At 32.3% G+C, this 15,875-nt stretch overlaps 2 protein-coding genes across 7 annotated transcripts in view; one reads left to right on the forward strand and one right to left on the reverse strand.

Moving 5' to 3' along the window:
• The window catches only part of LOC127734922 (myosin-2 heavy chain-like), a 79,669-nt gene extending 69,656 nt beyond the window's left edge, over positions 1-10,013 (forward strand). For 2 of the 3 annotated variants that reach the window (XM_052244960.1, XM_052244962.1), the window contains 6 exons: positions 468-593; positions 1,182-1,223; positions 2,773-2,814; positions 4,644-4,676; positions 6,164-6,226; positions 9,218-10,013. In XM_052244960.1, coding sequence (XP_052100920.1) covers positions 468-593; positions 1,182-1,223; positions 2,773-2,814; positions 4,644-4,676; positions 6,164-6,226; positions 9,218-9,267 — 356 coding nt within the window. In that variant the 3' untranslated portion in view covers positions 9,268-10,013. The remainder of the gene's footprint in view (positions 1-467; positions 594-1,181; positions 1,224-2,772; positions 2,815-4,643; positions 4,677-6,163; positions 6,227-9,217) is intronic. The other variant, XM_052244961.1, reaches the window with a different exon arrangement.
• Positions 10,014-12,874: 2,861 nt separating this feature from the next.
• The window catches only part of LOC127734928 (steroid 17-alpha-hydroxylase/17,20 lyase-like), a 31,546-nt gene continuing 28,545 nt past the window's right edge, over positions 12,875-15,875 (reverse strand). For all 4 annotated transcript variants that reach the window (XM_052244972.1, XM_052244975.1, XM_052244974.1 and 1 more), the window contains one exon: positions 12,875-13,715. In XM_052244972.1, the coding sequence (XP_052100932.1) occupies positions 13,363-13,715 (353 nt within the window). In that variant the 3' untranslated portion in view covers positions 12,875-13,362. The remainder of the gene's footprint in view (positions 13,716-15,875) is intronic.

The following is a 15,875-nucleotide window of genomic DNA, read 5'->3' on the forward strand; positions in this document are numbered from 1 at the left end:
GCTAATAACAACTAATAAAAAGTGTTTATTTCAGTTAGTAGCTCTATCATCAACTTAATTTAGATTAAAGTTATCAGTTACACCTAATAGTTTAAAATGCATTGCATGATCTTCTAAAATGCATTTCATATTTTCTTTATGTCATTTGGAATTAATCATTTTGGGACTAAAATGATTGACCTTACGATCAGATGCTATTTATTAATAAGAAGATATATATTTGGTCAGCTTCCAATTCCTATACCTTTTCAAAATTTATTGACTTTTCACCTTAAGTAAATGTTTTATGAATGCATTATAATTAATTAAATTACATAAATTATAAACGGCGTAAAAACATTTCCTATCTAGATCTAAATTACATAATTTGTTTATATGTAATCATACTTAATATATACATCTCAAAGATTCAGCATGTTCAACATGCTAAACAAAGGAATGATGTTTTATATTCTCCTATCTAACAGAAAGAATTTCTTTTATGGAGCAAAAGTATCGAGACCAGACGTACAGTATCCAACAACTTAATGAAGAGGTGCAGGTTTTCAGGGGTCACCGAATAGAACTTAAGCGTCAGTTACATCAAAAGACAGGTAAGCAGATTTCATAGCTGAAATATACCACCGCATTGATTTATTTTTGAAGCTATACAAAGTCAATGTAGTTAGCAACTTTTTTTCAAATAAATGCTTAAGCTTTCTGTTGAGAAACACTTCAGAATCTCTGAAATACAGTGATGTTTACAGTGAAGTCATATTAGTAAAGTCTGCTAATCAAATAAGCAGGTCTTATGATATATTGTATTTTTTTTCATTTCGGTATATGATGCATGTAAATTTAAAAACCTTCTTTTATATGTCTTTTTTTATGTGTGCGTTTTAATATTTTGAAAACGAAATCAGTTGCACGGCTGTGGTTTGGGTTGAACGCTGAACGCTTAATTCTTTTTGAAAAATGGTCATTATTTCATGCTTTGTGATTCTACCGCAAATACAAACATTCAAATATCGCCCTTTTCCTATATTTTTATGTGAATAATAAAAATATTTGACCGTCAAGGCGATCGCAGTAACAGAGATTCATTTTATAGCTAAAATTTATTCCGAAAATGGGAAACAGTGTGTTTAAATTTGTTCATTATTTTTATCATCATAATTTATTCATTTGCATCCCTTATTTAGATGAAGCTGAAAGTGTGAGCCGTCGACTCAAGGATACATTGGGTAAGCTCTTTACCTGACCATTTTGTAAAATATTTTTTCGAAGTAACAATGTATTGTCTAAAGCGGTATTACAGAATGAAAACGAGAATTTTGTCAATTTCTGTAAGAGAAGAATAAGACCAAGATTTTGCCACAAAGGAAAACTAAATGTTTATACAACCAAAAAAAATGTTTTATAATTTTACTATAAACAGTGTATCCGCTCAACACTTGTTTTAAAGAAATCTCTGTGTTAAATATCAACGCACCAAGGACAGTCACCAGTAGCGGTTATTCAGTATGCATTACACGAGTTTTTGAAATAGGTTTGCCCATCACATGATTTATAAACACTTATTATATATAAACTTTAAACTATTCATTGGAATATTAGGAATTGTGCAGAAATGTTTACAAAAGGCAATGCATCAACCATTTGTCAGAATAAATATTTGTTAGCAATGTTGATTAATTACCTGATAGATGTTTTTATCGCCCAACGCAAATATCACATGTTTTCCTCGAATGTGACCTACAGAATTAGACTTATCACCGGTTTTGTACTTTCATGAGCTATAAGATGTGTGCCACATGTGGATCAGGGTTTCCTTACCATTCCAGAGCACCTGAGACCAACCCCGGCTTTTGGTGGGTTCATGTTGCTCAGTCTTTAGTTTTTCTATGTTGTATGTTGTGTACTGTTGTTTGTCTTTTGTTTTTTTTTTTTTTTTTCGTTTTTTCCGAGTTTGAATATCCCGTTTTGTTGTCTTTCGCCTCTCTTTTACTGAGGCATGAATGTGCATCCTGTTATGTTATTCACCCACCTTCATCTATAAGACAGATCTTTAAGGTTGTAGCTCAAACGAACAGCTAGGCACCTCATCCGAATCTGACACATTCACCGTACTCTGACTCGAACAGGTTATGTTTCTATGTATGTTGGCGTTTGTTTTTGTTGAACTTCAGTGTTTCCGTTGTTCCGTTGTTTTCCTCTTATAGTTGATGTGTTTCCCTCGGTTTTTGTTTGTAACCCGGATTTGTTTTATCTCAATCGATTTATGACTTTTTAACAGCGGTATACTACTGTTGCCTTTATATATATCCCCTTACTCCTAAATGCCCCATGTTTAAGGGGGAGATTGCAAATAATTAGTTTTTAATTTCGTTGGTTTGACCCTGTCGTGGATCGAATTTGCTACATTCTGCAGTCGAGAGGTGAAAGCTACGAAATGTCCACCGATGCAGTGTATTTTCATAGAAATTTAAAATAACAACTGTAACCGATGAACCAAAGCATAAAGGTTAACATTGGTAACTAAAAGAAATAAAGTTTTAACAAATGTTTCTTTATATAAACTATTCGAACAAAAGACAATAGGTTTAAGACATATCTTACCGATATTTATTCGATTTTATCAATATACATGTATTAACTAAATTGATCATTTTGTGTTACTACGCAATACTAAGGGTACTCTCTTTTGTAACCAGCAACACTAAATTGCGTTCAGATATGTTAAACTTCATAAGCGAAAGGAATGGTATATATGTTTTCCATTGTTTATTTCAGAAAAGAAAGAAAATTTAGAGAAAGAATTATTAGATACACAAGGTTTGTATTACAAATATACAGTATATTATGCATACATGAATTAGTACAAATAAAAAAGTACGTATTTAAGAAGTTTACAGAATAGCTGAGCAGTTATTTATGTTTTCTGTTGCTTCTTGGTAGCTTAACGTATCATGGTAACTATTAAATAACTTTTCATGACGTGATCAATACATCAATTCACAAGATCTCAATGTTTGTAGAACAAAGTTTGGGGAAATAAGAAGTGTATTTTGGCTAGAAAAACATGAAAAATTTAGTTCGATATAGAACTACGATTTACCTACGAACCTCTTTGAAGAGGTTCTTCTTTAACTCCAAAGTGTGTGGTACTTTTTTCATACATGAACGTTCCAGATCTTGTTTTAACTTTGGGAAACGCAATCTATCGACAGTTTATAATTTATAACTGCGTCGCTATTAATTAATGATATTATTTAGTAGTTCATAGTTATATATTAGTGAATAAATTCCCTGTACGGTGTTTCAAACTCACCTCATCTGTCATTAAGGTAGCTATATTAGACACTCCATATCATATCATATTAATGTGGTAATACTATTGACAAGTTAAAGTCATTAGAAACTAAACTTCCTAGATGATTTTTTTCTTTATCATGTTTATACCAATTATATATTTTTTTTCCAGAAAAGAAAGCATATCTGGAAAGGGAATTCAAGTTACTTTAGAAAAATAGTATCATTTATTTTTTTTTCCATTTTGAGGTGTCAACAAACTGTATGATTAGGCTAATTGTAATGCGTAAAAAATATTTGTACATTGAAGAATATTCAAATCTTGCACAATACCATTTTGTTTCTTTTAAAGAATAATGGTTAATGTAGGAAATATAAGTTCATCAGTACATAACCTTAAATTAAATAGTATAAGATATTATACAATATCCAAAATAGGCCAATAAAGATTAGACAATTTTTTTAAAAGGATAGTAGGCTCTTACTTGATTTATTGTTATTATAATTTTTTTTTTTTGAGAGCATTTTATAAATAAAGGTATGTTTTGACAATAACTTAGTATCAAATGCTGTAAATGGCTATTCGGAGTATAAATATCTTTGGATCTTTGATACAATCATATCGGAACACTCAAACATAAACACCAGTAAGCCGGAACACTCAAACATAAACATCAGAAAGCCGAAACACTCAAACATAAACATCAGAAAGCCGGAACACTCAAACATAAACATTAGTAAGCCGGAACACTCAAACATAAACATCAGAAAGCCGGAACACTCAAACATAATCATCAGTAAGCCGGAACACTCGAACATAAACATCAGTAAGCTGGAATACTCAAACTTAAACATCAGAAAACCGGAACACTCAAACATAAACATCAGAAAGCCGGAACACTCTAACATAAACACATAAAGATCAGAAAGCCGGAACACTCAAACATAAACATGAGAAAGCTGGAATACTCAAACACAAACATCAAAAAGCCATGAATGCGTACATACGCTGAAGGTTAAGGAGCTATATAACCAAAAAGAGACAGCAGCTTCCATAGAATAAACATCAGAAAGCCGGAACACTCAAACATAAACACATAAACATCAGAAAGCCGGAACACTCAAACATAAACATCAGAAAGCTGGAACACTCAAACATAAACATCAGAAAGCCATGAATGCGTACATACGCTGAAGGTTAAGGAGCTATATGACAAAAAAGAGACAGCAACGTCCATAGAATGTCCGTCACTTAAATGCATATTAATACGGTAATACTGGTATAGAAAAAGATATACAGAAACGAAACATAAAAAACACTTTTTAATGTCTTATCTAATTATTATTTCCAGAAAAGAAAGAAAATTTAGAGAGGGAGCTTCAAGGTAAGATAACAAAATGTATCATTTATTTATCATCTTTTTATGCTTGTTGAAATAAGCAGTGTTGCTTGTTTCTTGGTCCTATTTATTTATACTGTATGATCTTATAATACAAGATTTAACTACTTGAATAAAACATTGCGTATCTCAAAGAAACGTATAATTCAGAAAGATATGATGAATATTTTTTTTCAAAATGCAAATATTTAATGAAATATGGGTTAATGAGGGAAATCGTTGTTAATTAGTGCATAGATTTAAAGTATGATTCATTTAAATGCTGGGTCCTCGGTGACCGAGTGGTCTCAGTAGTCGAACTACTGTATCACTAGCCTGTCAACACTGAGGTTGTGAGTTCGAATCCTGCACGTGGCAGGTGCGCTCGACTCCAATTTTAATTGACTAGGATTCTGAGTTTTCCTACCGATGGTCGGTGGTTCTCTTCAACCACACCGGCTTCCCAGCATAAGCGAAATAATTGTCCCAGGCAGTTTAAATGTTTTTGACATAAATAAAGCTACTAATTGATATTTTTTCCTATTTTGGTTTTGATAAATACCTAAACAGATGTCCGATGTTGCAAAATTTAACCATAACATCAAGAAATCATAAATAACATAATAAAGACATGTATAACACAAGAGTGTCTTCACTTATGACATCCACTTGACCTGTAAATTTATGTTATATATATAAACCTTTCATTCTTTACTGAAAGAACAAATCGAAACTCTAACAAACACAACACAACTCGCTAAAACAATTCGAACAAAACATATCGGAATTAAGCTTGTCATGTGTCTAACATTTTCGGCAAAAAAATTCCTATCATTATATCAAGACCAAGATAAAGTCTTATTAGTAAATTGTGTCACTTTACATTCCGATAACAATCGTCACAACTCGGCCGATTCCGTACAAGGAGAGTAGCGGATTCACCCGAGGATTGCCGATTAATTCCGATAACTTACTGCATCTAGAATTCATAATTGTTAACTTCGAAACTTATTCCCGACAATATTGAAGTAATCGGGCAACACAACGCTTTATGTTATAAGGGGATCAATACCCGCATATCTATGTAAATGATAGAGGAAATCGGTCATATATCGTTATATAGAGAAAAAACAAAACATCAATGTGGATAGTAAAGAATAAATGAAAATAAATAGTCAATGGAAGACAGCCATAAGTTTTTTTTTAATTTGGAAACAGAAACGATTGCTTATAATAAATTTGCATAATAATTGATAATTCATGATTTTGTCCAACAGTCGCATTTTAGATGAACAGCAAAACATTATCAACTAATATAGAAAACATTATGTAAATAAAATTTGTTTTACATTTTATTTCGGTTGGGGAGGGAGCGTTTGTTTTTTTTTGTAGTTTTTTTAATCAAAATCCTTAATATAACATGAGGATAACAAATTTGGAAATTTTAAACGCTATGAAAGCCAATAACTGACATTAATGTATCTGTTTTGTAGGTGAAAATCCCGAATCTCAGAACTTTGGTGATTCTCATGGACCAGAAGGACATAATGTTCAAGGTAAGAAAATATACTGATGTCAGAGTAATTAAACATCATCAAAGATACCATGCTTAAATTAAGGTACACCATACGCACGTTTCGTTTACATTAAAACATACCAGTGGCGCACTAATCAAAATAGTATGATGGCATAATTAAATTCGAAGTTGAAATGCATTCATAAGCAAAAATTCCGAAAAAGACCAACTATGTATCTGGGTCACGGTGTTTTGAATAATTCATCCATTCATAACAGTAAAGTTACAAAAATGACAATTTCAATGATATTTTTGTCAACAGAAGTGTGCTGACTACTTGGTTGGTGCTATCCTCGGGGACGACACGTCAATCGGCAGTGGCATCGACCCAGTGGTTGTAAAAACTTTATTTTAAAGATACCAGACTGACAATTCGGTATGCAACTTGCGCGTTTCGTTAACATAATACTCATCAGTGGCGCTCTAATACCACCAGTTGGAAGGTCAAACTAAATACGAATATGAAGATAATAGAAAACCGAAATTTCTGCAATTTATCTAAATGGGGCAAACAATGTTCATATATCTGGTACTTTGAGTGCAAACAAATGAAATTTATACTCAATGTTGCACTCAAATCTTAAGAATCAAGTAAATTTTATCATGAGTAGATTCAAAGATTTACATATGGAACAAATTATAAATCAAACTTGTTTATGCTTTGCAGAAATATTTTGTTAAGTCACCTTACCAGTTCACAAAAAGGTCAACTTAGCGTCTGCTTTCTTGATAAACTTATGGAGAATAATCATTGGCAAAGGTCTCGGTTGTATTGTGTGTTAACATAGTATTGGCTCCTGGGTCGCTCTGTAGTGATCAGTCTGTCCGTCTGTCCGTCTGTCCGTCCGTTCGTCCGTCTGTAACAAATTGTGTCCGCTCTATATCTAGTGAACCGTTATAATTTCATACTTTATACTTGACATGTATATTAACCAACACCAGAGGGTGTGTCATAATGTTTGTACAACTTTCTAGGTCAAAGGTCAAGGTCAAAAACTTTGGTTTCAGTTGACAACCCCATTTCCTATGGTGAAGATCGTGTCCGCTCTATATCTAGAGAACCGTTATAATTTCATACTTTATACTTGACATGTACATTAACCAACACCAGAGGGTGTGTCATAATGTATGTACAACTTCCTAGGTCAAAGGTCAAGATCAAAAACTTTGGTTTCAGTTGACAACCCAATGTCCTATGGTAAAAAGATACAATTTTTTTACCACACGTTGTTCACAGCGGGGCCCACAGAGATGACTCCTATCTCAATGATGTCTAGTTATCTCTGTTTGGGTTGCAGACCCAATTTTGTCAATATAACGGAACTATAAACATCATTCATACAAGTGGGAGGTTAAGCTTGCTATAAAACCAGGTTTAACCCACCATTTTCTTTGGAAAATGCCTGTACCAAGCCAGGAAGATTGCATTTGTTTTTCACTTGTTCCAATGATTGATAGCATTTAATTTTTGTCAGTTTTTATGGACTTCTCCCTATTTGAATTTGCCTTGGAGTTCGATATTTTTGTTATACTTTTTAATACAGTTCATACTTTTGCAACTGGTTCGTTTATATCGATCGGCAGTAATATTTTCAACGTGTTCATATGATATTTTGATACCCCTCTGGCGTTTCCCTAGGAACTTGAACACATTTCCTTAGCAACCCCAATGTACATGCAATATTTTATTAGTAAACCTTTAAAATATACTTCTCGCAAACTATTGTTAAACTCTTTTTATTTCTAAAATATCTTTCTTACAGATTTATTCAAAAATAAAAACATTATTTAAAAACCAGTTGTTGGCATGACACGGGTTATGTTCTTCTCATATATGTTATGATGGTATGATACTAAACCCCTAACGGGAAGGATTGTGCCTGATATTCATATGATGAAGACATAATCTTTCAATCAGTTTAATTGAAGTCTGGAGCTGGCATGTCAGTTAACTGCTAGTAGATGTATTATTGTCATTTTGTTTATTTTCTTTGGTTACATCTTCTGACATCAGACTCGGACTTCTCTTGAACTGAATTTTAATGTGCGTATTGTTATGCGTTTACTTTTCTACATTGGCTAGAGGTATAGGGGGAGGGTTGAGATCTCATAAACATGTTTAACCCCGCCGCATTTTTGCGCCTGTCCCAAGTCAGGAGCCTCTAGCCTGTGTTAGTCTTGTATTATTTTTAATTTTAGTTTCTTGTGTACAATTTGGAGTTTAGTATGGCGTTCATTATCACTGAACTAGTATATATATTTGTTTAGGGGCCAGCTGAAGGACGCCTCCGGGAGCGGGAATTTCTCGCTGCATTGAAGACATGTTGGTGACCTTCTGCTGTTGTCTGTTCTATGGTCGGGTTGTTGTCTCTTTGACACATTCCCCATTTCCATTCTCAATTTTATTCATTGCTTCTCCTGCCTGCAATTTATATGAAATTACCTGCGGCATCTGTTCGCACAAAAATTCTAGATCTTTAAATTCATAAAACAAATTTTTATAAACTTTTATTGTTCATAATCTTCAATTTTTTGTTGCATTTCACCTTGTGTCGGTGTTATGTTCATTTTTCTCATGCTTAATAGATGCATATTTAAAAATTATTAAAGAAAGCGATAAATTAGAAGCTTATAAATTATTTATAGATATATATAATGTTTTGAAAGCGTACTCGCTTCTAGCCCGTTGAACTTAGAATAAAGGATTCTTACAGATGTAGTTCAGTCTGCTAAATATCTTAAATAACATCTTAAAATTGACAATGACGATCGGTGGGGAACTTTACTTCTACAAAATGTAGGATTTCATTTTTCCTGTTTAAAATCGTTTTTTTCTTTTTGTATGTCGCAATTACATAACAGCACCTGCATATTGAAGTATAAGGATTTATCAGTCTCACTTTATATATGTTTTATTTTATTGTTATGCCGTATATCAATACGTAATGATTGTTCGGGGTTTTTTTTACAGCTATTCCAGGCCAGCATAGTGGCAGAGGCAGATTAATAAGAAGAACTTAGTACTTACAGTCTATGTGGTTCTTGAAACGGATATCGTCAATGTGAAATACATTTTTAATATCACAAGATATACAATTAACAATGAGTTGAAAAGAAATTTATATTAAGATATTTTCAGCGCATTCTCCTTCAATTTTTCATATTTTTAATTTGTTTATAACGTAAATGCTTCAATATATTCAATGGAATTAGTTTAATATCATAAAACACTATCGAACTCTTGTTTCATTTAGATTCCTTGTGGTGCAACGTTGTTTGCATATCTTATTGATTTTTTGTCACATCTTTCTTGCTCTAACAAGGGACCATGAATCCGAATCTGATAGACATTCGTCAGGTATCATTTTCATTTCCAAACTTTTCCCAAGATAATTCAGACATAATTATAAAATATTGGGAAAACAAACTACACTGTTCATCTCAGCTTCAGGACACAGAGTTATACTGAATAAAAATCAAACTGACACAGATATCCCCTCATTAAGTATTACAGATATCCTTACAGATATCCCCTCATTAAGTATTACAGATATCCTTACAGATATCCGAAATGATTTTCAATCTTTTTATGTATTATGACCATTTATTTATATATCTTGCATACAGCATACAATATACATGGGATAATCCGTATTTCTTATTTTCTAACCATTAAAAATATTCTATAATACATATAATGTGTGTATAATTAATGTAGCTTTGCTTAATATATTATCAATAAAATTACACAAAAGTTTTGATATTTTGTATAATTCGTATTTTATATGTAAAATCATTCTATTATTTGTATTTTCCTGTTGGAAATGGGCATCTGGCCTTAAAAAAACAGTGTGCGCAATTAGAATTCACAGACATCCATCGATCCGTTTAATTACAACAATCGAATATCTTTTCTTCAAACCCCTAAAGGGACGATCCTTTGATTTTCTGAGGGGCAGGAGGATTTTGAAAATGAATATCCTGGCGACCGGTAAGAGCTGTAAAAGTGAGAGAAAAAAAGTATGCTTAGGAGTAGATTAAAATGAACAGTCAATCCGCACAAAAAATCCTCCTGCACCTCCCCCCTCCTCTCCCCCCCCCCCCCCCCCCCCCCCCCCCGAAAATGATGTGTGAGTGGATGTATCTAATATTTTCTTGTGAAACCGTAACATTAAACTCAAAACGATATCTGTATTAAATATAAATACATCGCATTGCTTTTATCTCAAATATACAAGATCAACTTATACTATCGAAAAACAAAAAATTAATATATAAATTTGCAGGAAAAAGTAGGGGTATTAAAATACAATTCTTATTCAACCGCTTGTAATCGCATCACAAGCCAAAGTTTACGTTGTCCTCAAAATGAAGTGTGAAAATGAAATTGAATAGTTTTTTATTTTACATCCGTCTTAAAAAGACATATAAAAATATGATTTCAAAATTGAAAAATATGTTATGTATTTGTACAAGCATTAAAAGCTGTTGCTATGTAATAACCGCAACTAAAATTTATATTTTGTACATATATTTTTGTTTTATACATTGTACATATATTTTATCCAGTAATTTAATATTTACGATTAAATGTCTGTAGTTTAATGCTTCCTATCCGTGGACTTTATGTTTCACAAAAGTAAACATGTTTACTAAAAACAATGAATTCGCAACTAGAGATTTTGGGAAAGTCTCGGTACCGACTGTAGGCACCGATTTTTACAGGTAAATAAAATGAGTCGTCTCAAATGTGAATTTTACTATGCACTTGATTCATAAGGTATTTGTTGTGCAAATAAAACCAGAAATTCCATGGACGGAGCATGTATTGCTCCACCGGTAATAAGCAGCAAAATTTGAATCCAGGGTTTCCTAAATAGCACATTTTAATCGGATATGTCGTCAAGCTCATTCACATGCATATAAAGCCAGATAAGAACTTTTGAATCATTTATTTTTACATTTACAATGCCATAGTGTACAAATAAATAAAAATCCGTTTTTAATATAGTAATATTTTCCTGTTCCACAAATACGAAAAAATGGGACGGGTACTTAACCAGGGGGAATGGGAGGAGCGGAAACAGATAATCAGTGCTGGCAAATATTACTTGAACATTTGTTGCAACCAATTATAGCCTGTGGCGGCCATTCTTACAACATTCATGGGCCATCTTTTTGTGAAAAAAGACATACAAGGGAGATTTCTATCAAGTTTTGTTTTAATAGGTCAATTAGTGTTTGACGAAATTTTGTCAACAAATCACAGGCCATATAACCACGCCAAATTCTTTTGGAATGATCAGTCACAGTTTGGTTGAGGATAATCAAAGGAACATTTCTATCATCTAACGTCAAACCTAAATTTAGTAGTTTTTTAGGAAAAGTCGACCATTCAAAGGCTGTGGTGGCCATTTAGAATATTGAATAGGGCTGGCAGACATAATTTTTGTAGTGGACTATCTAAAGAGCATTCCTATATAACAAGTTTGTTTCAAATACTTTGTAAGCACGAAAAGACATGGGACAACGACGGATGCCAAGTAATCATGGCAATATTTCACATATACCTTCGGCCAAGTGAGCTGACAAGAGGGGGATAATATTTGTGAAATATATATTGGGCTTGTTTCTGCTCTTTGGTCGGATTGTTGTCTCTTTGACACATTCCCCGTTTACATTCTCAATTTTATATCTATATAAAATTGGGTTATGTTGTATATACATGTTGTAATGGGTCTTCTGTCGTATCCGTCATACCATGTTTTGTCTCGTTGATTTTCAACGTTAATGTTGCAAAAAATCCAGCGGAGATTAATACATGTATTCCAATATCTCAAAGAGCTTTGGAGTCGTTCGTGTAGTGGCCTGCTCTGGATAAATGGAGAGGGAAAACGCGGTAATTTACCGCCTAGACTGTATAAATATATAGGTTATAACTGGAACCACAAGAACCGGTCATCGTCAGTACCACGCCACACGTACGCAAGTTTTAGTATACAACAAGGGCAACATGTGTAACGTTGAAAGCAAAAGTTTAGTCCTTCAAATGAAACACAGTCGTACGTGAGGACGATACAGATTGCACCCGATGCACAGCTAAATTTTTCGGAAGAATTTTTGCCGATAGAAGATTAGATTTATCCAAATTGGCATCCCGTAATCACGCCATTACACGTCAGCAAATCAATAGAAAACCTGATCACCAGAAGTGCAAGTGTCGAAAATTCAATTGCATCATTGTGGAATATTGAAATATAATTGTCGTACATGTCATTGGTGAACTGAAAAATTATAAAGGGATGGGGTACTTTATGGAAGCACCTAATTTAGAGAAAAATTCAGACAAATTATGGTAACTTGTGCAGGACTTGTGAACTGACGGCAATCCTTGTTTTGTAAAAACATATAAATGACATCATATACATGCATACGTGTAGAAATAAATTAAGCATAAAGATAAACAAAGAACATGGTGTATAAGCTCATGACACAAAATCACTACGCGCAAAAGAAAATAAAGCATAAATAAAGGAAATGCGCTCTTATTGTCATTATTTATTTCAAAGTCCCAGTCGGGCCTTTGTAAAGATATAATGAATTCAGGAGAAGAAAAAAAAACAAAAAATGAGGATGAATGATCGAAATCATATTCTAATAAACTAATTACACAATTACGGAGACAATAAGTATTTACAATAAAAACAATGACAACATTATGTGCAGTGCATGTGGTAACACTAGAAAACATTTTCTGATAAAACAACTTGCATCGATTGGACAGCTTTAAAGAAGATATCTGGTTTGTTTGGTTTTTTTATTTATTAAATGAAAAATACCTGTACGTGTTGCGTTTCTTTTGGCAGTCAAAATATATATAAATAACGCATGCCTTTGATAGCAGGTTTTCAGTTATCATGATATCGATCTGTAGTTAAAGAAACTTCATAGCTGCACGTAAACAACAACACATTCAAAGTATGAAAAAAATGAATATAATTTCTTTGTATTTATTAAAAAAAACTGGCAGGTTGTCTGTTTTTTTTTTCTAACAAACAGCTAAATGTGTAAAGAAAAGGTTTAGCTAGAAAATATTATACAATGTCAAGAAAAAATTCATATGATATTTCTTTCTTTAATAATGATTTTATAAGGAGCAGGTATTGTAATACCACCAGATCCACATAATTCTACTTTGGGGTTTGTTCCTTCAGGCAGGGTTATCTTGAACCTTTGCATTATCGTTGCAAAAATCAAAAGAAGTTCTGGTTTAGCAACAGTTTCGCCTAGACACACACGTCTGCCTGCAGAGAATGGTAACCAGCTTTCTGGTTTCATACCAAGTTTTCCATTTTCGTCGAGGTAACGTGTCGGATCAAATTTCTCCTCGTCTTTCCAATATCTGGGATCATGGTGAAGTGCCCAGTGATTGATCATTACCATTGTATCCTTTGGAACATCATAACCTCCTGTAAAACAAAAAAAATATAATTTGTGCAGTACTTTTGAGAAAGACAGGAAATGTTAACCTGAATACAATAGTAAATGATTTAAAATATCTCTTTACTCTTGATATCTTTTAATTCATGACCTTTCCACTTTTTTATTCGAGCGTCATTGACGAGTCTTTTTGCAGATGAAACGCGCGTCTGGTCTACAAAAATATTAACCTGGTATTTCTGATGAGTGTTTTTATAATGATTTACAAATATTATATAAGTGTTTCCTAAAGTAATTGTCAAAACCCGAAACGCGCGTCTGGTCTACAAAAATATTACCCTGGTATTTCTGATGAGTGTTTTTATAATGATTTATAAATGTAATATAAGTGTTTCCTAAAGTAATTGTCAAAACCAATATTCAAATTGATTGTGACCTGTATATTATGTTTCAAAACTTTTAAAAATTTGTCAAACCGTACTTTCGTTATCACCTAAACTAAAAAAAAAACAAGATCTTAACGTAATTAAGGGGAATGATTCGAATGGTTAATGTCAACGTTGTCAAAATTGAACTTCACCTGTATTTTATAGTCTATGACATTCTGATAAAATTTCAAAAGATTTATAAAGTTATTTAAAATTAAAAGAAACTTAGAGGTTTCCGTGGTACCCTATGTATTTGCTAGTATCGGTGTAAACAAGTTATGTTGAATGCCAAACTATGTCAATTTATCAGAAAAATACGTGAAAAATATATTCTTGATCATGAAGAAACTTTAGTCTAAGTCTCGAAATTCTATGGAGGTAAAACATAGTTATTGATGTCTAAAAATATTAAACCTCATACTGAAATGTAAGCTGCAAAAAAAATATGATCCATAGTTCGTCTAGGATCTATCATTTAAGTACTGACAAATGAGAACAAATATATATATATGACTATCTTAATCTTAACTGAAAAAAAAATTGAATCCATTTCTTTAAAAAATGCAGAAAATGAAAAATGTTTTTTTTTAAATTTTGCTCTGGAAATAATATATTTTTTGTTTTTTGGACCAACTTCAGATATTTTATTTCACTAATGGTTGCTAACAATGCCCCTTAGAGGTACAATAATGGCACTAAGGTTCCTAACTTTGATAATAAAGAAGCTTCTATCCATGTAAAGTTGCATGACGGGTTGACAGGGCTAATGATTTTTTATTTGTTTTTTTAACCTCAGATCGAACATGAATATGAACTGAAAAAAAACTAAGTCCATCTTATCAGTACAATACATCAAATTTGAAAAAAAAATGTTTTTGAAATGTTGCTTTTTTTATCATAAAAAAAGATTCTGTCCAAGTTTCATAAAATTCCATGAAGGTTTGAAAAAGTTATATATAGATTCTATCACTGTATCGAGTGTGATACAATATTTATCCACTCGAGACAGTTAAATTTTCAAATTAAAAACGCGAGGCTCGCCAAGCGTTTTAAATATTTAAAATTTAACTGTTGAGAGTGGATAAATATCGTATTACACAAGTTTTGGTGGTGGAATCTATTTCTCTAATGATTTTTAAACGATATACATACAAATTCAATCCTTCCTTTCGAATGATCTGCAAAAAGATGTGTTCTTTCTATGTGACGTCATCAGGCATGGTCGCCTTTTTTCATGACGCCACAATAGGAAATTCAGAGGAAAGCAAGAAAATTTGACGTCATAATAGAATTTTGACTAATGAAGAACTGAGATCAAACGAACCACACATTGATTAAATAAAAATAATCAACAGGTCAGGAAAAGGATAAATCGTGTACGAATTAGAGAAAAGTGTTTACAAAACACTTTAACCACAGACTGAACCTTATTGTTGATAACTTTCTTTATTGAAAATGCGCTTTCCACCCATATTTGCCAAGGGCTTACAAACATACATATATAACAAACAATTGAAAATAAACAATACATATGCATCTGACAATAATCATGTTTTTATCACTCTCTGTACTTTTTTTTTAAAAGGAGCCTAATTTGTTGGTATCCTGTTTTATTTCAGGATGAAGAATTTGTTTTAATTTATCTATATATTTTAAGTTATTAGATTTTTTTCAAAAAAAATTGCTTTCCTTAATTATTACTAATTAATTTTACATTAATAAAAGAAATGTTATTCATCAACTTATACATCAAAATGTGTA

This window comes from Mytilus californianus, unplaced genomic scaffold (genome assembly GCF_021869535.1).
Source record: "Mytilus californianus isolate M0D057914Y unplaced genomic scaffold, xbMytCali1.0.p SCAF_3, whole genome shotgun sequence".
Classification (NCBI taxonomy): Eukaryota; Metazoa; Mollusca; class Bivalvia; order Mytilida; family Mytilidae; genus Mytilus; species Mytilus californianus.